The 25,396-nt window shown below is 41.4% G+C and overlaps 1 protein-coding gene across 8 annotated transcripts in view; it reads left to right on the top strand.

Moving 5' to 3' along the window:
• The first annotated feature begins 8,691 nt into the window (after positions 1-8,691).
• Positions 8,692-25,396, top strand: part of ECI2 (enoyl-CoA delta isomerase 2) — a 33,075-nt gene continuing 16,370 nt past the window's right edge. For 2 of the 8 annotated variants that reach the window (XM_030041823.2, XM_030041821.2), the window contains exons 1-2: positions 8,698-8,806; positions 23,369-23,424. In XM_030041823.2, the coding sequence (XP_029897683.1) occupies positions 23,414-23,424 (11 nt within the window). In that variant the 5' untranslated portion in view covers positions 8,698-8,806; positions 23,369-23,413. The other 6 variants (XM_030041825.2, XM_030041827.2, XM_030041819.2 and 3 more) reach the window with 6 other exon arrangements.

Below are 25,396 nucleotides of genomic sequence, written 5' to 3'. Positions count from 1 at the left end.
CACCACTTCCTCAGAACCATTGTCTTACCAACCTTTCCTAGTATCATCACCAGTATGCTTCAGAATGGATCCAGTTCTCAAAGTAAAATAAATTGAGGCTACAAAAATTACAAAATATAAGTATTCTAATTCTCTGGTTTGTACCTGACAAATATGAAGTACCTGACATGCTGAGACCATTGCCTGCTCCTTTGACCAGTGTTGTCACTGCTATGTCTTGTCTCACTCATTCATATATGTATGTTATCTCTTGATTTACAGTCTTACAAGACACTGTAAACCTTACTCCTTTTGACATGGAAAGTCTTCTTGTCTTGTGTCTGTACAAACTTATCATGACAGGGAGCAGGCCTATGACTCGTGCTACCACAAGACAAGTGTTAAACAAAACTTGGGCTTAACAACCCTCCAGAAGAGATGAATGCTCCACATAGTCCCCTTGAGAAATTCAGAGCTGTTCTGTCCTAAACGCAAACTAAGCTATGCATATGTATTGACCATAAGGGACGATTTAAGCATGCACCTGAATAAATCAAGGAGTAATTAAAAATCACCTAAATCCTAAGAAGTAAAAAAAGTATGAGCACTGTCATCTGAAAATGCCAGCTGGGATGCCCGTCCTCATTTAAAAAAAAAAAAAAATTCCTTAACGAGAAATTCACTACCATTCAAGACCATTGCTAAGTAATAAATACCAAATTGGCTGGATTCCAGTAAGCTGCACTGCAGCGGACGAGCCCAAAACACTCTGACAAACATTCTTTCAAAAAAAAAATCCAAAATAACGCACACTAAAATTATTATTTTTCACAGATGTTGTTTGTGATTACTTTGGCTACCTAATTTAACAAAAAACATTTCTATAAGAAAGCAGGAGAGATGCTGTCAAGGAAGGTGAATATCCTGGTACTATCCTGGTCTAGTTAAAAGCGGAGAGAGATTAAGGGTTGTGGGGATGCAATGTAGATGTCCACAAATAATCATCACAGCACAGTATGAAACCTCTTTAACGAAGTGACATTATTTTATAGTTTATTTAAAACTTTTGTTTCTTCACCATAGATTAACTGTATGAATGCATTATCCAAACCTTATATCAAGAAAGGTTAGAAACTGCAGGAAAACATTGTAATGGATCTAGATAAGTAACTGTCCATCAGATTTGGTGGGAGAAATGGGGATTGTGGCACACACTAAAGGTCAAAGAAACACAGATACATTTTGCTAGACTGCAAAGTTACAGCTTGAAAGAATGCCAACAGTTAAACTTTGTTAGGAGACAATATGATTATCTATGACCTCCCAAAAGCTAATACAGAGAGATGGAAAGGGGTTTGCCCTCCCTCAAATGAGAAGGACATTACTATCTTAAAGAGATCCACAAGGGAAGTTTTGAGGTGAATTTTGCCTTTACTGGAACAGAATTGCCCTAGATGAAGAAAATCAGATCAGAAATCCTCCCTTAGCAAAAGAATATATTAAGTACATGCTGAAGTATTTTGGGAACATGCAGACAAAAAACATGTTGAATTACTTAGCAATCTAATTGAGACACTCCTGAAAAAAACTCTGCACAACAGGCAGCCTGCAAAGCACATTACACTGAGCAGCCAAAAGGCAGCAAGTACATCCTGCAGTCTGGATGCCCACTGGGCCAAACTGGGATTGCTGAAGTGTTGGGAGTTGTAGGAAGTGCAGTCCAACACTGGTAAACCCAAGTCTTAAATGGTGTAACCGCTCTAAGTTTAAGCTGCCCTGGATTCAGCAGCTTGGTAGGAGTCATCAGATAGTTGATAACTTTTTCACTAATGTTCATGTTAATAAAGCCAGGAAGAGATCTACCCCAGTCAGACTGTGGTCACTGTATGGCAAGTGAGATATACTAACCTAGTGAAGGAACTAAGTCTTACGAGACATAGGGACATAGTCCAAATATAAATGTTTCAGCAATCATGTCATCTTGAACAGTAACTATGCTCTGAGCTGTGTCAGCTCCACTGTTTTTGTGGAGAGAGTAAACCAAAATGGGAAACTGGTCCAGCTGATGGGTTTTCTTGGGTGGGTTAGTTTTTAACTGGATCAGTTCTCTGATCTGGTTCACTGAATGCCCACACAAATCCTGGTGTCGGCACAGCACAACAGGCTATGCAAGGATGAACAGAAACAAGCATAGGTGGAGACTGTTGCCAATTAAAATACATCAAGGCCCAGAGAATCCCACACCCGAGAAAAATTTTTACTACGATAATTATTTGATAGAGGGTGAAGCTCATGATGCAGTCTTTTGCTTACTGGGACCATTAATAATTTCACTTTCTTCTGTCAGCCAAAAAAACATGTAGGGGCTTAATATCTCCCACTACCCCTCTGTCAACTTTCATTTTAACATGCTAATAAATGCACATTACTATCACTTTATAACTCGCTTCCTAGAGGAGCAAGCTAACAGCCCCATTTACACCTACTTATAGAGATACTTTCTGCTATATGAGAGTAAAACATTTTAGCAATATATACAGCCCAAGACAGAAAGCATACCAAATCCCTCAAAGGCTATGACAGAAAGCGAAACAAATCCCTCAGAGGTGATGCGTTAATGCTTTAATGTCATAAGCTGACGTAACAAAGCACTGCTGTTGAAAGAAGCAATCCTACTGCCTGTCAGGCTCCCTTACATCTCCCTCCTTGGCAACAACACGAGCGTGTATTTAGCTGTGTGATGAAAAGGATCAAGGGTTTGATCTGGGTCACAATTAACCTTTATTCATTTACTTACTTGGTTTTGCCTGGTTAATTGTAACTCAGATCAATTCCCTGAACCGGTTCAATGCTTGGCCATGAAAACAGCCGTGTCAGCAGAAAAGGAGGCATCGGAGTGAACTGAGAGGGACTGAGGAAAATAGAAAGACTGCTCCTTTCAGTAGTGGTGTGCTTACCCTGGCTTAAAGTTTAAACTGTGAAATGATGGCCCAAAATACTTTTTTTTTTAAAGTGAAAGTACAAAAAGTAGGAGTGCCAGTTCTCTGGCAAAAGGGTCTGATGAACCCACAGCCAACATCTGCATCATTTAATGGTTCAGGAAACTAAAAAGGACTCCAGCTTAGGAAGATTTCAATTCCATTATTTAACAACAATTCTGTTGTTTGATGATTCATATGTAAAATATGACTCCTGTAACCACATCTCCTGATTGAACTCCTGCCAATAATGTTTCTTTCCCAGGTGCTCTTAGTGTGAAAAACTGATGCAACTCAACATACCACTTTAAATGCATTCAAACAGTATTTTCTCATTTCCTGCATTTTGCAGATTATTTTTAAGTGGTTATCTTGCCAGTCCTGGCAAATAGGATATGATATGTAACCTTTCATAAATAAATGTAGCACTTCAGAACAGCAGGATGAGAATGTACACATTCCATAGATTGTTAATAGAGGTTGCAAATCTACCACATATTTAAAAACAGATAGGTCTTTCAAAAACTAAATATACAGATTGGTTGGTTACCAGGTAAACCTCTACAAAATCTCTTTGAGGTTGTTTTGTATGTTATTTCCTCAAAAAAATATTATTTGTAATTGCACTTTTGTTTCTATTCTGGTTAAATATCTTAAGAATAATACTCCTACGCAGTTTAAATGTTCAGTCAATACACTGAGCAACGTGCTGAGGAAAATGTAGCGATTTCTCAACACCAACACGCTAGTTACAGAGAGAAGTCTCAAAACAAGATTACCAAATAGTTCATTTAAACACGCAACAGTGACTTGTAAGAGCAGCTAAGTACTGGTGATAAGAAGCACAAAAGTTATTATGACTACAGAGTATATAGCCTTCTCCTGTTTCTGAATATTGGAAGCAAATGGTGAATGACAAAAGTAAATAGGAATCTGCCCATGTTCTACCTAAGGAAAATTGTACTAGACCCTGCACAACACAGACACCTCCTGCAGCTGTATTGTAAAGGGATCAGAAAGACTGTACAGTGAAATACTGAGAGAAAATATTGAGAAACACTACAGCACAGAGCAGAGGACTAAGCAATAAGAATATAATGTGATAGTTAACTTTATGACACACTTGAGCCAAGCTCTTCAATAGCCGCAAAGTGCCTAAATAATTACAGTACTTTCCAGACGTGAGGCTTAGCCCTTCAGATCCTCATTTGTGAAAATATTTCAGTGAGGTAGGCCTAAACTTGTAGTCCAGCGCATATGGTCTTAATAAAAATGATATGTGTTGTCCAACTTTACTGAATGCTGAGAGTTTTGGGAAGATTCATGATTCAAGATAGAAGAGATTATGTTTTTATTAGATGAGGCTAATCTGCAGCTAGATGGGGTAAATTAACTTGCATTCATGGTAAAAGAACTGCGATGATAATTAATTTGCATTCATGGTAAAAGAACTGCGATGATTTGGAGCGGCACGGATGGTTTTGGATGGAACATTACTGCAGAGTGTGAGAAGACAGAGACAGCTCAAGGTATGTACCAGGTGGTCAGTGGAGGTGATTACTGAGAATTGTGGACTAAGAACTTGGTATTTTAGATCCAGACTAAGGACAATGCTACAAAAAGGCTATTCCTCCAGAATGACTGATTGCCTGAGAATGAACCACCAATCCAGCCAAGACAAGCGGAGTAGAGCTTTGTATAATTAGTTAGCTCCTGATTAGAGCTCATGTTTATATTTCTCTGTCAATAAAAATCTCTGCTTAAGTAAATGGGTCCAAGCCTAATTTCTTCTCGGGTGTCAGGAACTGAGCATACCTTTCATGCTGAGGTAAGAACATGGCCCACATAAACAGGGGTTTCCAAAACCAGGCTTACAAAGACATCAGTGATTAATGCCCTTTGCTAACACTGTAGTTTCCTACACTGTAGCAGCAAAACTATGTAAACTCTTTTCCCACATGTCTGAAATGGCTTGTCATCATCAATGCAAAAACCATGATAATATCATCACACAAGTAAGTCCTGCAGGATTTATTGGACTGATTTTCAAGGAGAAGGTGAATAAATCATCAAGATAACTTTCTGTTAAATATGTATTAAAGTTCCCTGTAGTGATGCAAAACCATTTGCCATGGAAATGAAATTCTGAATAATAAAGTACCCGACACATCTGCTTCCTGGATAAACAATTTCTATCAAAGAGAGAACAGCTGCCTTGTCATGGTAAAAGATGACAAATATTCAACTCCTTAATACTGAGTTCAGTTCAGTTACATTACAGAAAGCATATTTCAGAAAATCTATGGGAAAAACTGCCAAACACTCGACATAAAGACTGCAGAAATTATTGCAAAGATGCAAGAATTATCATTACAGAAAAAAAAAAAAAGATGATTGTGCTGATCAGATTGTAGAATATTTTGCAATCTTGAAGAAACTGGAGATGGAGATGCAGATGATACAGTGATCACTTTGATGTATCAGAATCAGCTCCCATGATGTCAGCACCATTCCTCCCTTCCACCATGAAGTTAGGTAAAACACTTTTTTGTTCAGGCTTTTACCAGCAGGTCAAGGCACCTGCAATTATGCTGAAACACACAGCACATAGGTATAGATTACAACAGCCAAAAGACTCATTCTGCAACCAAAACATCAGGATCCAGTGGTCTGAAAACTTACTGCATGATTTTGTGTTTTGTAATAAGGGCACAATAGTTTCTCTAGTGTAACATAACTTACAGTTATGATGACAGGACATATATGGTAAAATGCACTTATGCACATATACAAAGTGCCAGAACAAAAGTGTGTAACATTAAGCCATATTTAAGTCCCATCCTGTGAGGTACATGACTTCGCTCTCCCAAAGTCCCACTTCCAGGAGTAAGAATATATTGCAGAGAAGAAATTATTAAAAGCATGTTAAGAAAATAAGTAATATCACATATGTAAGGAAAAGGTAACACCACCATCAGAATAGAAAGATGTTTATGTGACATGCTATTCACAAAAAGCTTTTTTAATATTTTAGCTCACCTGAGCAGTCAGATGAATGCTAAGTAGCTAAGTAGTTGAAAAGAAGGCAAGAGAAGAAAAAGGAGAGAAGTAGAAAGGAAGGAGGACATCTGGAGGTATAGGTTTCTAGAGACAGACACATACAGCAAATTGCACTCTTGTAGATATAATACATGGACTGTGATACATAGAGAGGTGATGAGAAAAAGAAGTCACTGACTGCAGTTACTATTTCTCTATGCCCCTCTCTGGTGAGCATGGAATACTGCTGGTGTCTGTGTTTAATTCCTATAGCATACAATCCATCTTTGAATGTAGAAATGCCTTTTTGCTGCCTTCAGGTAAAACTGGAAAATGCTCATTCATTCTCAGAAGTTCCAGTGTGACTTTATTAAAAAGGCAGGCCTATCTAAACTGACATAAATTCAACAGAAAGAAATTAAGAAAAATAAAATCTAAGATATTTAATCTCAGATATTTAACAGCAAAAGCTTTCTGCAAGTGGTATTGGGCAAGAAGGAAGCTCCCAAATAAAGCACAGATGCTGTGCTTTGTATTCACCTGCATAGAGGCAACAGAAAACATACTGCAAGAGAATATTTTGCCTTGGAATTGAAATGGGTGAGCTAGGTCTAATGGGTCTCTTTCATTACTGTTAGTTACCTTCAAGTAAGTGTATGTATAAAAAGGCTGTTACGGTTCTAGAGGGTAATAATTTAAAAGCAAAGAGAATTCAGGAGAAGTGCACTTTTTTTTCCTCCTCATGTAGCTTCTAGACAGTAGCACAAAATGTGAAGCTGTACTATTTCAAACTGAAGGAAAGAACATGAGAATTTTACACAAGGATAAAAATGCAGGCAGGAAACCTCCTTCACCTTACCATTAACAATAAAATGCTAGAGAGGGCATTGTCATTAGGGACTTGTTTGTCAAACAATAAATGTGAAGCAACTTACTAAATGAGTTCTCTAGGGAGTCCTCTCTAGATTCATTACATTAGTGCTAACAATACTACTACAGTAAACTTTTAACTGATGTTCATTATATTACATTTCTGTAATGATTTTTCTGACCTTTTATAACTACAAGACTAAAACTGTCATGTGCATAAGGTTTCAGTAAAAAAAGTGTTATTATTTGACAAAATAAATGCTAGCATTTTAAAGCCAAATTATCCTCTTTCTTATTCACAGAAAGCCTCATTCCTATATCTCAGAGTAAAATTTAGCCCATAGTTTGGATTTATGCATTCAAAATACTGTTTCTGTCTAACAAGGTACATACTTAAAAGCCATGACTTTTGCTTGATCAGGGCTAAGTAAGGATATAGATCAACAACAGCATTCACTACAACTCCTTTGGAAGGGTGCTTTCAAAATCTTCTACAAATGTGAATTAATTTCACGTCACAGCCCTGTTTAGCAGAGAAGGAAATTGCCACTGAGAGGCTGAAAAAACAAATGAATACCTACTTTAAGTTGGTCAGCTAGAGGTGCAATCCAGTAAAGTTTGTGTCTGAAATCAAGAAACGCTAGGCTTTTGGATCTGTAATCATAAGTAAAATCCAAGATGTATCAAGTTCAAAGAACATCCGTACTTGAAACCCAAGGCTATGTTTGAAAAAGTCAGCTACGTGTGATTTGACCTGGGTCACACATCACAACATTCGGAGCATGATTTAAAAAAAGTGCTGTCCTAATTGCTAGTTTCTAAGGGTTAAGTACGCTTTTGGAAAACTGTAATCAAGCATTTAAGAAAGGAGAACCCCACAGTTCATTAACGGCTTTGAAACATTTATCCTTGAGGGAGAACTCAAAGCCTTAAATGCATTTACTTTTGGGGAGAAGGAAAAAAACCAAACCAACAAACAAAAAAACCAACCAAACCAACAAACAAACAAAACCCACGGGACTAAAAGGTGATTTTATCGTCTGTGTTTTGAAAGGAGACTGACAGAGCTGAGTATCCAAATCACGAAGATCTTCCCAGCACCTAACCAAACACAGAAACATCTTTCACAGAGCAGATAAATCAGCAAGGAATAATTAAATACACCCTCAGGAGCCGAAGGTGAAAGAGCAAAAGCTTAGCAATAAATAGCAGTATCTTTTAAGTTCAGTGGGGCAGACCCTAGCGTTTATTCCTCCTTCACACGGAGCCAACCCAGCTGAGGTACAGGCACGGGGCTGCTCAGCAGCCCGCCAGGTGATTCGTGTGGAGAAACAACGACGCAAACATTTTTAAGAGCTACCTAGCATGCAAAAATAGAAAGATAATACAAGTAATGGCCCTGATTAATAACGGGATGTCCGTTAGAAGGCACTTGGGGGGGCTGAGCCGAGTCCAGGACCTTTCCCCACGGAGGGGCTTCTGGTTTCACCTCCGTTCACCTTCCGCAGACCGCCCTAGCCCGCCAAGTTTGCACCACAACCTGTTTAATTACTGACCCCGACGCGCGTTTTCTAGGGTATGACTTCAGAGCGCTGCCACACAGCTGTGCGCGGTGGCTGGTAGCGACGGGAGAGAGGATTTGCCCCCCGGCCGCTCCCACACCGCCACCGCCGGGTTCCCGCCAAGCCCGCCCCGGCCCCGCCGCTGCCCCTCAGCGGCTCCCTGCGAAGCCAAGCCCGCCCTCCCCGAGGCGCTGGAGGCGATGACCTCCCCGAGGAGGGAGTGGGCGGCTGCCATCTCCTCAGCCGAGGGCGCCGTGGACCCGGCGGGGCGGGGTTTAGCCGCCACCGCCCCCTCCTTCTCCTCCCTCCTCCCGTCATGGCGGCCCCGGCCCTGACCTTCGTCCGGAGGCTGCGCTGGCGGCCGCTCTGCGAAATAAGGTGAGCTCCGATCGCCCGCGCATCGTCCCAGTGGCGGGCCGGCGCCGTCCTGCCGCGGGCAGGGACCGCTCCGCTGAGCCGCTCTCTCCCCGCCGCGCTCCCGGGGTGAGTGGTCAGCAGCGGGCGCGGGTGGCCTTCCCCCCACCGCCGCCCCGCTCCTCCGCGGCTGCCCCCTCACAGGGGTCGGGGGGGGGGGGGGGCGAGGGGAGCCGGGGGCAGGCAGCGGCGGGGCCGGGGGTGTAAGTGCCGTGGGGCTGCGGGAGGCCCGGCCTCTTCCTCAGGCCTGGGCCGTCCCAGCTCCCTCCTGAGGGGGTCCGGCAGGTGCTCTCCTGCCTGTGCCGCTTTGATGAACCCGGTGAGCTTTCTCTGCGTGGCCCGTGCGTACGCGGTTAATTGCTTTCACCCTAGGACGGGGGGGATCGCTTTCTGTTTGAGCTGGGGACGCTTCCAGCCATGCCGACCACCTCTTGCGTGTCTGAACACAGTGTGGGAGTGGGAAACCTGCGTTCGATGCCTTCCGCAAGCAGGGCCCGTACCCCCGTGTTTCTGTCTCCTGAGGCAAATGTTTAACCGCCAAAGAAACTGTTGGTTTGGCTGGGGGTAAGGCATCTGAAACTGTACTGAAATACAGAGAAGAATGTGTGATTCTGTGTTTTCTTGTGGGTTTTTTCTCCCCTCATCATTCCCACAAAAACAAGCTTAATTGTGTGTCCAACTAATTAAGGCCTCTTGCTGAGACTACTCCGGCTTTCCAAATAGTGATGTACTGTCTCCTGGGGTGTGCCTTTATTACATACTGCTTTTAAGCTGTTTCCAGATAAAGTGTCACACGCAGTAGTGTGTGCTGCGGCAGCTGTGCACCTTCAGCATTAGTTGGGCTGCGGAAAGCAGAAAGGATGGCTTGATTTGCAAGTAAACTTAGAATTATGGGATTGACATTTTTATTGAAAATGGTTAAATTGGAAATTCCACTGTAAAATTGCTTGTGTATGAATAAGAATTGCGAAGTATGTCAATTTGTAGAATTTCCTCTTCCTATCAAAACTAGTTTAATAAATGCTCAAAGAAAAGCATTTGGTGTGTTAAGTACACTAGGTAAGCAAGTTCCTAAGTAGAATAGTGAAGCAGGCATCATCATACCAGTAGATTAAAGACCTGTGATATTCTGATTGTTAACAACATGCAAATTTGACTGTTACAATGTATACTTTTGTAAGTGAAATGCTTTTACTCAAGTATCCAAGTATCTCCATTAGGCACCAGTGCATCTTGACCAGAAAACTGTAGTCATTTATGCATTAAATTGTAACATTTTTCTCCCAAGGCTTTGTGAGAAAGTATTTGAAGTATGTACATGAACATCTTAAGATACAGGGAGAAGCAAAGGGAATGCAAATTGTTTGATCAGCTTGACTTCTGCCCTCATTTCAGAAAAAGAACTCTTTAGGCAAGCTTTCTACAGATAAATAATATTAATTTCATATAGCTAAGTTGTTACAATGAGGGGAAGGGAAAGCAATTCTAAATTAGAAAACATGTAAAAGACTAGCCTGATGGACAACATTAGGCTAGTGGAGTCAGATGTATTTGAAACAGCAAGATTCTGTGTGTGAAATAAGGTCATAAACAATAGTAATAATGGGTTAATGTTTTTAGTGTATAGTCAGATATAATGCAGAAGAATGGTGCAATTTTTCCAATGGTGGAACGCCAGACAGGTGAGCTTTATTTTCTATATCGGCAGTATACTAGCAGACTTTTATCAAAGACACTGGCAGCCTTGCTGCGCCATTGAATTTAGGAAACTTTTTTTGCAGCCTAAACTCAGAAAAAAGAGGCATATCCTTGGACCACTGGGAGAGGAAGACTTATGCAAGTATAAGGGCAAAATGCAAGAATTCCTCTTATGTTTTGGGGTTTTTTTTCCCCTAAGCAGGACATTCCTAATCCTTTCAGACATGGAGTTGTGAGTTCCACAGGCTCTTCTCCCACATGCCCACTTCTTGTCCTGCCCTGTTGCAGTATGTAATTTGTCTAAGTTTGAATTTGTCTGAGAAGGGGGGACACTGACACAAATGCCCATTCAGAAGAGTCTTACTGGGACTGTACCCGTTCGACAGTCTTTGAATTTGGCTGTTTGAGATCAGAGGCCCCACAACTCCACTGCTGTGAGGCTGTATCTGCATTTATGGTAGGTCAGACCACTGGGCACAGGACATTTGCTGCAGGGAAACCTGCATCCATGCTGTCCTGGTTTTGGGGGTTTCCTTCAGACTAGTTGTAGTATGATCCCAACACTGAATGCCTCTCAGCAGCTGGAGGACATCTCCCAGTTTTATGTAATCTAGAAGGGTTCTAACTTGTATGTGCCAAGACAGCTCTGCAGCACAAACCAGGGGAATGGAGTTGGCAACAGCTTAGAGGCTCGCTCCAAGAACACTGTCCTGGTCCAAACTAAGACGGTAACATAGTCGCACCCTAACTTCCTAGTGTGTTCCTTGGTACAGTTACCTCAGGAACTTTAAAGGAGGTCGGATCTTATCAAAGACCAATTTTTCCATGAGCTACTCTTATTTCTTAGCAGCTCTGAAGAGCCTTTTTCAGAGGAGCACTATTAAGTGCTAGTCTTTATTTAAAGTGGATTGAAAACCAGTTCATTTTCTCTTAAGCTGTTGGTTTGTGCTAGCTTATGTGGCCTTGTTGGTCTTTGCCTGTGCCTGGAATACTTCCTGCTTACAGTAAATCTGTCTTTACTACAGTATCTGCTCTTCAGCTTGGGAGGCAGCAGTCTTAAGGGTTTGAGTTCACTTCCATCCTGGCCCTCGAGCAATGTCCCAAATATCTTCTTGGCTTCCCTGCATCATCTCATGACAAGACATCTGCACGTTTACAGCCCACCCACGTGGCAGGAGCTCAGGTGCTATTAAGTCCTAGCACAATGTGCAGCAGTCCTTATTCAGTCTGTGCAGCCCGTTTCTACTTCTGTCTGGGAATTAATTGAACCTACTCCCTGAATTGCTTATGCTTCACTTAGTGCAGTTGCATTCTTTGGTCATTGTATCAAGGGCCCATTCATACATTTACAGCAAAGCAGGACATTATAACCCTTGCATCTCCTCCTTTTCCTCTCTGCAGACCTTACAGCTCTTTTCCGCCTTCCCTCCCACCGTGTTAACTAAGCCAGTCAGATGTAAGGTCCTGGGAAAAGGCTGAGGGGGTTTGTCTTTGCCCTGGAACTGTGTTATGAGGAAACTCCTCTGTTGAGGGTGGAGGAAGAACTGATCTCTTGCAGCTGAGAGATTTTTTGGCTTCATCAAATGGCTGTGCTCTGGGGCCTCTCTCAGTGAGAAGAGGCTCAGTATTCCAGGTCTTCCCCTGAAAATACTTCTTTATTGCTGTTAACGTTCTATCGACTGCATCATAGGTTTTTGTTTGCTTGTTTTTAATATGTGAGGACGATGTAAATACAGTCTTCCACTGCTACAGATACGCAATAAAGTTTCCTGCATTTGGGGGTAGTTGCAGATGTCAGCACACCCAGAGCACATGTAAGCCTTGCCTTGTGGAAAACCTCTTTGAGGCTACTATCATCCTGGAGGTGACCAGTAAGTTTGGTGGTATCCCTTCGTCTGTCCTGTTTCTTTTTTTCCAGATTTGTCCATGAGGAGCAAGTTGGCCTCAGAAGGAGTCTGCCTTGTATCCCTGTAGTGGGAAATACCTAGTCCTTTCTGTCAATCCTCTTCAGATAGCTGTGGTTGAATACAGACATAGACATTTTAGTAGCTTTTCTGATATTCTCATGCTGACTGGGCAAAAAGGACAATATTGCCTCTTCACTTCTCGCCCACTTTCGCACTGCCAGGCCCTGTTTCTGTATTAGAGCAGCTGCTTTCCTTCTCTTTCCTACTGTCCACTGTCACCCCCAATCCAATCCCCTTTTACAAAGAGGAGGACTGGATTTTTGTAGTGTTGCTCTTAAGTAATATATCAGACTATATTCCTAAAAACCCTGTTTGCTAACACTCTTGAGTCTTCTGTGGGTCTGTACCAAACCCCGTGGTGATGGCAGTAGAAGTTGCTTTTATGCCTGAAACTTCTGCCCAGATGTTAGGTCTTGCCTGAGTTGTGTATGGTTTCCCTCCTGATCTGAGTGTGGCATAGGCAGCAGGTATCCTGCAACCTCCTGAATGTCTGCCCACCTACTTCCCCACCTGCTAGCTGTTGGGTGGGAATGCATCCTGGCACGTTGGTATAGGAAATGTGTCTATGTACGGGGTTGTGTTTTTTCCACAGAAAAAAAAGTATACCCTGATCCTACCCCAGGGATGCCCTGTGGAGTATGCTTTTTACTCCCTGTTGCTGTCTTACATGGGCTCTTATATTTTGGTTTCTGAGTCTCTTAAGTCATGCCTCTCCGTGCTGTGTCTCAGGCTGTACTAGCTTGCCTTGCTCAGCTGTTTGCTATTCCCTATCAGCCAGGCATCATTTTTTTTTTTTTTTTTTTTTTTTGGTGACAGTTTTCTGTTTATCAGCTCTCCTTGGCTTATGCTGGATTCTGTAGGTCTCAGGTACTCTGCTCTGCTCCTCCTGCTCAAGATAACTGTGCTTATCTTTTTAAACTTCCCTTCAGTAGGTCAGGCCTCTACTTCTAGTTGATGCTTGTTAGCAAAGTTGTCTTGCCCAACCTTTGACTAACTGTGGACTACAGATCCTTGCCTGACCACCAGGAAAGCAAGCAGAGCACATAACTGTTTGATTTTAAATCTTTCTTTTTTTTTTTTTTTTCCCCAAGCTTAGTCTTTTCTGTCTTGGTGCAGGTCAATAAAAAGTTAGAGAGCTCGTCATATTTCCCTTACCTTTTAAGTAGTAATAATTTTCTCATTATCTATATTTAAAAAAAAAATGAATCGCCTTCCTTCAAGAAAGGAAGCCTTGCCCGATTTGACTTTTGTAGTAACTTTTTTCAAAATACTGGTAAAATCAGCTTCCCCTAACATTGTGACTGTAAGTCACTCTGAAAGTCAGTCTTTCAGAAAGGGTTTCATACCACTGATGAATCTTGAATTTCTCTTTTTCTTTAAGGGTTGGGATTCTGAAACATAGCCATTAAACTCATCCACTGTCTTTTGAATACTGAGGCTAACTAGTCAATGGAAAATGAACAATTAAATCTCTTAATGGGAGGCTTTTTCTGCAAATAGTAATGTTAATTGCATGAGTTACTACCTCTTGTTTGCACATGCTGGTTTACCAATATGACTCAAAAAACCAAAAGGTAGCGGTGAAATGATTGAACAGTTGTCCAGAAAAGCATCTTAATAAACTTATGTCCTTATTTAAGCACCCTCTTAAACTATTTCGAACAGAAATACGTGCAGCAGTTAAAATCCACAAAATGATATCCAGAGCAGCAAGCTCACTAACTGTATGTAATTGAGCTGGATTTGACAGTTCACAGCTAATATCAAGCCAAGGTGTCTGGAGGTCTTGAAGATGGATTGGCTTAGAACGCAGCTTTCTGTTGTAGTTAATTTGCTTTGAAGCAACTATTCATTGAAGTCAGCGTGACCTTGTCAGCTTTGTCTGCTTAGGTCAGTGATCACTAGGTGGTTCTGTAGCATCTTTGCTGCCGAGTTCAAAAGAATCTGATAATGTGAATGCAAATAAGGTGGTGGTTAACTACACTTTTTGTCGTTGAATTTTGCTGGGCTGGAACAGCCATTCTTTCCAAAGTAGGCTCTCAAGTAGCTCCCACTTGACATGAGGAACTACAGTTTCTTTCTGCCCTTGCTTTTTAAGATTTCTTTCCCCATCAGAAGTTAGTTATGAGTTTCTCAAGGAGAATGTAAGTACATTTTCAAATGTTTGAGTTTTGGTTTTCTTAATTTAATATGGTGCTAGGAATCAATTTTGAGCTTTTGCTACAGTAGCAGATACTGTCTTTGAATAGTACCATTTTAAGAGACAATATAAAGAAAGGCTTGTGGTCAAGATAAGGACAGGGAGAGATCACTCAACCAATTACTGTCACGGGCAAAGCAGGCTTGACTTGGGGAAAATTAACTTAATTTATTAACAATCCAATCAGAATAGGGTAATGAGAAATAAAACCAAGTCTTAAAACACCTTCCCTTGACCCCTTCCTTCTTCCTGGGCACAACTTCACTCCCTCATTCTCTACCTCCTCCCCCCAAGCAGCACAGGGGAATGGGGAATGGGGGCTGGGGTCAGTTCATCACACGTTGTCTCTGCAGCTCCTTCCTCCTCAAGGGCGGGACTCCTGACACTCTTCCCCTGCTCCAGTGTGGGGCCCTTCCCACAGGAGACAGTCCTTCACAAACTTCTCCAGTGTGAGTCCTTCCCACAGGCTGCAGTTCTTCATGAACTGCTCCAGCATGGGTCCCTTCCACAGGGTACAGTCCTTCAGGAACAGACTGCTCCAGCATGGGTCCCTCCCGGGGTCACAAGTCCTGCCAGAAAACTGCTCCAGTGTGGGCTCCTCTCTCCATGGGTCTGCAGGTCCTGCCAGGAGCCTGCTCCAGCGCGGGCTTCCCACAGGGTCACAGCCTCCTTCGGGCATCCCCCTGCTCCGGCGTGGTGTCCTCCCCGGGCTGCAGGTGGATATCTGCTCCACCATGGACCTCCCTGGGCTGCAGGGGGACAGCCTGCCTCACCATGGTCTTCCCCACGGGCTGCAGGGGAATCTCTGCTCTGGCACCTGGAGCACCTCCTCCTCCTCCTTCTTCACTGACCTGGGGGTCTGCAGGGCTGTTTCTCTCACGTATTGTCACTTCTCTCTCTGGCTGCAGTTTCTGTGTTGCAGCAACTTTTTTTCCCCTTCCTAAATTTGTCATCCCAGAGGCGCTACCACCATTGCTGATGGGCTTGGCCTTGGCCAGCAGCGGGTCCATCTTGGAGCTGGCTGGCTTTGGCTCCATCGGACATAGGGGAAGCTTCTAGCAGCTTCTCACAGAAGCCACCTCTGTAGGCCTCCCGCTACCAAAACCTTGCCATGCAAACCCAATACACACTGGTAGTTATCTTTGTTAGAGTGAACACATACAAAAGATTGAAACACTTATGTCAGTCTCTTCTTTTTTCCACTTTGTTGTTGTATTTAGCATAAGAATATTTGTGATTTTTTTTTCCTATTTCCTGACTTTTCTATTTTAAAAGAATAATTTAAATGTTGATCAATGTGAAATAATCTGCCTAAAACTATTATATATTGATATTCAGTTCAGATTGGAAGTTTCTTCATTATTCTGATGTAGTAAATGGTTGAGCCTTTCTATTGTGATGAACCCACTGATTACAGCGAGCATTTTTCAGGTTCCCTTGAAGTTCATTATAATAAAATTTAGACTGTAATTAGTAAACTCCAGCAAAAACTGTGAGCTAAGATTTTAAAGGTCTTGTTAAACCATCCTTTATTTCACAGAGAAACAGAAACCATTGCTGAGTAATTCAGTACTAGATGCTCCACCAGAAAAAAGGAAGCAAAAGCTCTCTTGGAATAGGTTCTGGAAGGCTTCTTTCTTCCATCAAAACTCAGGCTTTAAGTCAGTGAGTAAGCGGTGCTATTTGGCTTTGGAGAGCTCTGACAGTGATTAATACCTAACAACTTGATAATTTGCCAACATGCTGGTTTTTACGTTATCCTGGCAGTAGTCTTTTATCTCTGAAAGTGTTGATACTAAAGAAAAAAAATCACTCTTAAAATTGTCAGAATAGTATTTTATCAGCTAGTGCTTTTAATATGACAGTGTTAAGTAATGCAGGTTAGCCAGCCACAGAAGGGAGACCATAAGTATTATCAGTGAGCTAATAACTTCATTATTTTGTTCATAAGCTACTGACTTTTCATGTTGACCTAAATACCTACAGAAAGGATAACAGCACTAGATAGCAGTAAATTCGGTAGGTAGACAGATTTCATTTGTGCTGAAATCCAGAGAGAACTTGTGTAATGTTTTGTCATGTTGTTGTTTTGCTGTGTGGATGGAAGCTACATTTTTCTGATAATGTAGAGTACTCCAGGTGGAAACTTCTGTGATCCAGTCAGTGAATGAAGTCTATTTTAATCAAAGATTAAATGGAAATTATCACTGTGTTGGTTTAGAAAGAAGTAAACACAACTTTGCCCTCAGTGCTACCTGACTACATAGTTCATAGTAGCTTTTTCACTGTGGTAGTGCAAAGCCATGTTTAAAACCAAACAAATTACAAACACCCACCCCCAAAACCAAAAATTTCCTCCTGTTTGAATATGCTGAATATGTGAGCTTTTGACCTGCTCACAAAAGTGTTGTCTTCTATTGGCATCTGACTCCCCAGAGGGAAAGTGTTTCCCCCTTCCCGTTTCCCCCTTCCCGTTTCCCCCTTCCCGTTTCCCCCTTCCCGTTTCCCCCTTCCCGTTTCCCCCTTCCCGTTTCCCCCTTCCCTTATTGCTCTGCCAAAAATAAGGTTAAGTTGGAGAAGGAAGCCACGCAAAAGTTGTCCCTTGTAGGTCCTGATGTAATTCTTGATATTTCACACATTTTAGCTGTATCTAGGGTAGCTTGCAGATGAACGTCTTTCCTTATGGCAGAGGGTGTGCACACCCATCCTTCATCCCAGCCTGGTCTGTGATTATCTGAGCAATGGCAGAGGGGGGAACTTTGCTTTTAGCAAGTGTTATGATTTCAAAGAGTGTACTTTGCTCAGTGAAAGATTTTTACTAATTTAGGCAGTCAGTAGTTTGGGGAATTTTTTTTTTTTTTCTGTCATGATCCTGCAGATTGATCTTTGAGTGGACTTTGTGGCTACAAAGACTGCATGTGTACATTCATGGCAGTCTTGGTTTTGTCCTTGAATGTAGATTGACTTACAGAGTGAGCCTGCCAGCTGGGAATTTAAACAGTCACAGTTCAATAGCAAATGTAGCCTTCCTATTTTCTGAGTGTCCTAGAACAGATCATGTATGTCTGTGTCTCTCTTGTACTGGGCAGCTCAGAACTGAACATAGTAATTCAGGTGTGGCCTCACCAGTGCTGAGTAGAGAGGATTCCATTTTTCATTGGGAATAAAAATTATTTCTTCAGGATTAGATTGTGTTGTATGGATTCTTTGCTGACTCTTTGGCCCTCCAAAAAAGTGGCTGCTGTTTTTGTAGTAAGGTGCTCTGGTAATATTTATTTTGAAAATATGATGCAAGAGGTATATAACTTGTAGAATGCACAATAATTCTTGAATAATTTGGTCCTTAGAAGCCAACCATTAAAACATATAGCAAGCCAGTTCTGAAACAAAAGAATCTTTCTGGTTGGTTTTGTGTTGTTTTTGTTAGTTGCCAGTAGGATGCCAGATGAAACACACTTTTATTCTGGGGAAGAACTTCCAAGTTATTTGGGTTGTCAGCCACTTTCCCAGACCAATAGTTCTTCATAATCTCTTCAATGACAGCAGAAGCCAGTATGACTCTGTATATGTTGCATCCCCACTAATAACTTCCACGATCCAACCTGAGCCTCTGACCTCTGTCTTGGGAGCTGCTGCTATAGGTGTCACCTTCTAAATGCTATGATTTCAGCTTTTTACAGTGTTTTAGTAACACATGATTCGAAGTCCTTTGGAACATGTGTAATTTTCATTTCTAAAAGTGACAAACATTCTCAGTGCTTTATTTCTTATGCAAGACTTAGTAGTGTGTCACACCTACAAGCTTATCTGTTTCTCTGATAAAACTAGGAGCAATGTATATTACAGAGGGTATCTAAAGAGAAAGTTACCAGTTGGAAATTGATTAAACTTTTCAGTAGCATTGTTATTCATAGAGCAGCTGTAAATGCTGCTGTGACAGAAATGTACTTGCAAGTCTTGCATGTATGCAAGAACTTTAGCTCTAAACCCAAGTCACCATCAGATTTTTATTGAGTAAATTGGCCCGGGTCTTTACAGGACACCTGTAAGTTTGTCAGGTTGTAGGTGCTGGAAATAGTGCCAAAACTAAGAGCAGTGTGCTACTTTGTGTTTAGACCTATTTTGTTTAATTCTGCATTATCTGAAAGAATTCTGGATTTGGACAGGACAAGCTATTGACAAATACTGCTTCATTACTGTCATATAGCTTGTTCAATATTCTTTCTGTCCTTCCCCATTGTATCTAGGTGTCATGGATTCAGGAGAGAAAGTAAGCTTCAGACAAATTACTGTCGTCTTTCACTGGTTAAGCTGAACTAGCAGGAGTGTTGGTGGATTTTCTAATGCGGATGGGAGCTCCAGCAGCTGGTTGTATCCTTGTCAGAAACCTACCTACCTTGCCAAAAGCCATTAACATCAAAGTGTACACTTCCTTGCTCTCCATACAACCAGCAGGGTTTTTCCCCCGAAGCCAAATAAAAATGGCTTTTTCCTTTCTCCATTAGCAGCAAAATTATTTTGAGTATTTGTTCATAACTGTTTTGTTAAAGTCACCTTGGATAAGGATGTATAAAGAACCTATCTGAGTTTGTTGCTCTCCAAATACTACAATAAACTTTGAGTGATTCTCAGCAAATGTCACGTGTATAACGGCTCTATACTTTTCTGCTAACATTCATGTTTATAACTTTTGAATGTGTTTCAGAGGATATCTGTCTGTAAATCTTCTTGCTTGCAGAGATGTCTTACATGGACTGAGGATGTACAGGAAATTCTTTCATGCTTTAGTCATTCACCATGTCCAGTTAACTTAAGTCTGCTGGAAAGAGAGAGCTGTTGCAGAGATTTCAGGAGGTGATCCCAGTTTCCCTCCCAGCAGCTGTGATGAGAGGGTATTAACTGTGCCTCTATAGAGCACAAAAAGCGGACCATTTCAGATCTCAGTGAATGGTAGTCTAGATCTTTGATTCTTAGCTGTTCTTTAATATTGAAAAAAAAAAAACAAACCTATCAAGCACAGCTGAGCCACTTAGACTAAACAACAGTGATTCAGCACTTCAATTTGCCAACAGACACATCATTATCTTCTAGTTTTTATATGTCAAAACAGTGTAGGAGTGTAAAATAGTAAAAGCTGATAAGGATTTGTGCACCAAACTTGTGTTTAGAACAACTATTGAAATGTTCTCATGTAAAGGAGGAAATAATTTGACTTTCATTTCTTTCTGTTTATTAAAGCAGCAGTAAGTGAATTGGTTATGGAGTATTTGCACTGATCTTTTCTGCTAGCTAGATACATTGGAAATACCATAACACTAGAAGCATTTCTATTACCTGATGGCAATACATTTTAGTTAGTCCACAGTAACTACAGTACAATGGGGTACTGCCAGGGACTGTGTTGGAATAACAGGGAGGGATAGTTATTGTCTTGGTTTTTAGGAAAACTGGAGTTCTGTCTACTGAGTCATCAATACCTCCATGTTATTACCATGGTTAATAAATCCTTGTATTTTCCCAAGTGAACCAAATATATTGATTTCTAGAGAATAACCTTGGTTCTGATAAGGCTTTCTTAGCCTCCTGGGTTTTGGTCTTACGAGGTCGTGCGCTTGTTGCAATAGATCTTTGCAGGAGCCTGATGAACAGTAGTGTCACTTTACCAAACAGATATGTGTGTTGGTTCTTTCTGCATGAAGAAATAAAATGGCTCTGGCTGCTAAGCTGGTGTTAACCTACTGCTAAGCTGCTGCGACCTACTAACTTGGATTACTGCTAACCTACTGCCATGGTACATGTTAGCAGGTGATAGCAATGCAGGGCTTAACAGAGTGAGCCTATGAACTTACGTGGGGAAAGTACAGACTGCTTTGCATGCAGTAGTTACTGCAGATTAGTTGACTTGTTGATTGTAAGGTGTAAAGGTTGCTGTCATGAAAACTGTGGGCTTTTGGTTTTAACTCGAAGGAGAAACTCAATCATTTAACTGTGTTTCCTTCTTTTGTAGTTGATAGATATTGGAAAAAGTACCAGTTACTGAAATTTGAGCAGGCAAAAATTGATAGAGGCAGTCTCTGCTTCTCCATCTTCTGAATGAAGACTGAATTCCGTCTGCCCATGTTCTGAATTGTTTTAGTTTTATTTAGTAGCAGAGGATCTTGAAAGAGGTGCATACAAATGAGAGGAAGTGGAAGTTTTCACATGGGATGGTTGTGGAAGCAGACGCAGGCTTTTTCAAGATGACACAAGTTGCAAAGGAAGATATTCATGTGTCAGATATGGTTACTCCACATTTCCCAGTATAAGTGAAGAAACTTGAAAGGACAGAACTCGAAATTTACAGCTGAAGTAATTTGACTTTATTAGTGTAAGAACTGTCAAGCTGAGGTTTCTCTAGTATGACACCATCACTCCCTACTACACAACTCCTATTTGTAAGAAAGTCTGTCTGTACAACTTACACGGATACTGCTTTCCACCTAAAAGTCTGACAAGATATTGTAACAGACATCATATTAATTTGATAGACACTCATGAAAAACAAAATTATTCTGCAAGGACTAAAAAAAAAAAACCACCTGAAAAGAGTATATGACAAGAAATAGTGTGTATAGTCAAATTATCTGAAGTTCTTTGGGAGAAGCCTGTAACAGGATGGTGTAAAGAGTGGGTTGCTTTGCTTCTACAGCCAGAATAACTTCCACCCAGAATTTCTGTATTAATTAACCATCCACCCCCCCCACATACCACTCCTTTTTTCTCCAACAGCAAAGGAGGAATGATTGCTCCAAACATGCCATGGGCTGCTCAGTTTGCTTTAGCACTGTCAGGTGCCTCTTCTTTGCCCAGCTCAGCTCTAGGTAGATTGTATGGAGAGAATGACTGGAGGACTGAGAGGTATGGCAGACATTTGACATTAGCCCTCTCCATCTTCAGCTGTATGGGGAAAGTTCTTACGTTGCTGTGTAAGTGCTCAGGCTATGTGAAAATTTATGTATCCTTAATGTTATGTTATTGTGTAGGTAAATATCTGTTTGGATTCAGTATTATATAACCAATGGCATGATAAGTGGTGATTTGGGCAACGTGCAGATTAAAATTTCCCATGATTTTTATGTTAACAGCATAGACAGTAGCTTCCTCTCGCGCAGCAAAATAAAGTGAAGTACAAGTTTAAATTTATTGCATGCAGAAAATACTGCAAGTAAATATGGAAAACAGTAACATTATTTTCCTAGTTACCAAGAAAGCTATGAAATAGTGGTGCTGCTAATGCTTTGTTTGTTGTCATTATTTGGTTATCAACCTTTCTTTTTCCTTTTTTTTAATTTTCTTTTTAGAGATTCTGATATGAAGTCTTGGGAGGAGGAAATAAGAGAAGTCGGTGTCTTGGGTTGATTTTCTTTTTCCAGATGGTTTACTTATTTTCTCACGATTACAGTTTAAATACTGGTTTCTGTTCCCCTCACATGCCTCATTTCCTAACAGTTGCTGTAATTGCCAACAGTGGCAACCTTTCCCACCAGCTCTGCTCCTGCGTCCCTTAATGTAGCTGAACTAATGATCAAAGGTTGCTATTCCTTCTCCAGATCCCTTTTTTTTCTCCTCCATGGAGAAAAATCAGGAAGATTTTGAGGGAGGATCAAAATGGGAGAAGTGCTACTGAAAGAGGGGGACTGAAGGCTGAGACTCTGCTTGGAGCAGGAATACTCCATGGCCAGGCACCAGCAGGCAAGGACTACCCTGGTCACCCCACCAGGGAGGGCTCGTGGTTCTTCCACTGCGCATGTGTGTGTTCCAGCAGCAGGAGGACAGGGAGCAAGGAGGTCTCATTTGGTTGCTCCCCTGCTTGACTTTGGAGTAGCCTCTCAGAGCAGCGGTCGCTGGTGCTAGAGCAGACCTGGTGAAGCTCTTTGGATAAGTTTCAGACTCCTGAACCTTGTAGAACAGTTGAGGCTCTGGCTGGAACCTCAGAAATGGTGATGGGCTGGGCTGGGCTGGGCAACGTGTGCTGTTTTGTCTTTGCAGGGACTCTGGAGAGGCACGGAATCAGAAGCTTGGTTTAAGTTATAACCAAACACCTGGTGCCTTGAGGTTTATGGGAATTGATTGCTTTGTATCCTAACTAAAAAAAAACCCCTACCCATACAATTCTTTCTACAGTAGCAGCAGCAAAACAGTATTTCGTTTAATTTTGTCTTAAGATGGAAAGAACATGAGCAGAAATATTGCCACTTTATGATGTTGTAATACCAGGTCTGTGTGAAATGGCAAGCGCTGCTCACTGTTCTGCATGAGGAATGTAGGGAAAGAGCAGCGCAAAAGGTCACAGCACCTTGAGATAGTGATCATGGCAAAGAAGAGATGTCATATGCGTTATCTGAAGTATTACTCATAATGTACAAAAGATATCCACATCTTCTATTAAACATATGTTCCAGGTTTCATCTGAGTGACTGTTTAATGTACTGCTTATTTCTGTCTGATAACACTTCCTATTCTTTTTTTCTTCCTTGTCTCTCTAAAGCTAGTTACAACAATGTGAAATGAGCGTTTTCCAGTTCTGTCAGGAGTTTTAAACCTACACGTTTCTAGCACCACCCGCTGTTTTTAATCCTAATAGGATTTTTAACTGCTTTTGTCTGTGCTTTATTTCCCTAGGATCTACTAACGTTTAAAAGAAAACCTTTATTAAGTAAATGGAAGATGGACTTCAGGTATATCCATCCCTTTCTTTTGCTGAGCATCTCTGATGTTTCCTATGCAAAGAGATCTTTTGGCTTCTGTTTAGTCTTAATGAGGAAACTGCTAAGTTGCTTTAAAAGTTAGAAAGTGATCAGCCAGTATTTTACAAAAAGTTGGCATTTTTGACTCTATAAAAGTCCTTATGCAAGTGACAGAACTACACTGTTATGAGGGACCCTGTCTTTTAACAGGCTTTACAGTCTTTGCTAAACTGTGAGAAATTATTTTCAGTTAATTGACTTTAAAAAATCTTAATTAAGAGCCTCATGTTTGAATGTTTATAAGGAGAAGAGACATTTATGTGAACAGGTAGAATGAATAGGATGGGCCTGCAAGATATCTAGAATGACTGAATGGGAACAGAGAGACATCCAAGGCAAGGGAATAAATACAAAATGATTGTCAGCCTGGATATTTCAGGTTCAGGCAGTGATGCCCAGGATTTATTTCTTTTTTCAGAGTGTACAGCTTACGAAGTACCAAGTGAATGATCTTTCAGGAGTGCGCAGACATTTGTCGTGGACTTTGTGGCTGCTCTGCCAAGTTGTGACTCCTCTTGCTACTCTCTCTCTGGTGGGAGCTGTGTTTTTTTCACCCAGCTGGGAGAGGTTGCTGGGCCCTCACCACTCTTCCATGGGTGCCAGTACAACAAAGGTAATTTGTAGCAGTGGGGTAGTGGTAGCTAATTGCCTGCAAGGTGCAGGGCAATAAAGAGGAAACTTTGTGAAGGAGATTATTTAGCTTTGTTGCAGCAAGTAGATGAGAAAGGGGAAAACAGAGGGGGGTTTGATTGCCTTTCCTAGGCTTCTTTTTCTGCTTGGATTGAATCAAGTGCAGGTTTGACACCAGTAGTTTGTAGGTCAGCTTCCAGGCTCTCTGCCTGCCCTGTGTGTCTTCAGCAAAATCTTATGTGATTTCAGTGAGGCTGCTAAAATGAAGCATGGATTTGCTCAGTGAGGCAATAAGAAGGATTCAGTGTCAGAGCAAGGGAGCAGCAGATGGAGGGTGGAAGTCCTCCCTATAGTGGGCCACAGCAGCCTCTCCTGCTCCTCTGTCCTTGGGATTGTGGCACAGCATCACTGTGTGGTCCCAGAGATGGCAGTGCTGTTGTGTGTGCTGACAGATGGTGAGTCATCTCCTCCTCACTCTTTATATGATCTATTTGAGGTCAAGGAGCTCTGCTCCTGCTATTTGTGTATCTGTCTGAAGAATGAGGTCCTGCCCAAGATGAATAAATTGTGAAATAACTTAATTTTTCCTTTGCGTTTTCATCCTTTGTTATTTTAATAGAGAAATAGTAGCAGTCAGCTTAGCCTTAGTGTGTTGAGAACTGGTGATCATCACTAATTTATAGTAAATGTCCTCTGAGATCAGAAGGCGGATAGAAAGGAGTGAATCATAGATATCCTGCAGAGAACTGAGCTACAAACCAGCAAGGAAGAAATAAAGAGGCCTTTTCTTATAAACTTTAGACTGTAATAAACATCTAAGTTGCACAATCTCCCATTACAGGTAGGTAGGTAAGGAGGAAAAGAATGAAAGATGGGTGTATTTGAAGTTGATAGATAACTTATTTTACCCAAACATTTTTGTAGCTAAGAAGTAAAACTGGATATTACCAAACAGCAAAGGAAAGTAGCTCTGAGTCTGGACTTACTGAAAGATCATTCCACTTTTCCCCAGCCAGATTTTTTTTTTTAATTCACCTAATTGTTTTCTCATCCTCTTCTAACTTGTCCACTTTGCATCCTTAATAAGGAAGAGAACTTGTGACCTGCTAAATGCCAAAACCCCTTAACCCTGAATATAAGTGCATACATACCTTCAGACTGGCTGCTATTGCCGTTCCGCTCTCCCCAACTGCCCATCCTCAACTCTTGTTAATTTATGGTCACTATCAAATTGTATATAAAAGAGATTATTAAAGCCTATTTATAATGTTGA

The sequence above is a fragment of the Aquila chrysaetos genome, chromosome 18, assembly GCF_900496995.4.
Source record: "Aquila chrysaetos chrysaetos chromosome 18, bAquChr1.4, whole genome shotgun sequence".
NCBI classification, from domain to species: domain Eukaryota; kingdom Metazoa; phylum Chordata; class Aves; order Accipitriformes; family Accipitridae; genus Aquila; species Aquila chrysaetos.
Note: the sequence above shows the minus strand (reverse complement) of the source record. Positions and strands in the feature narration are given on the sequence as shown.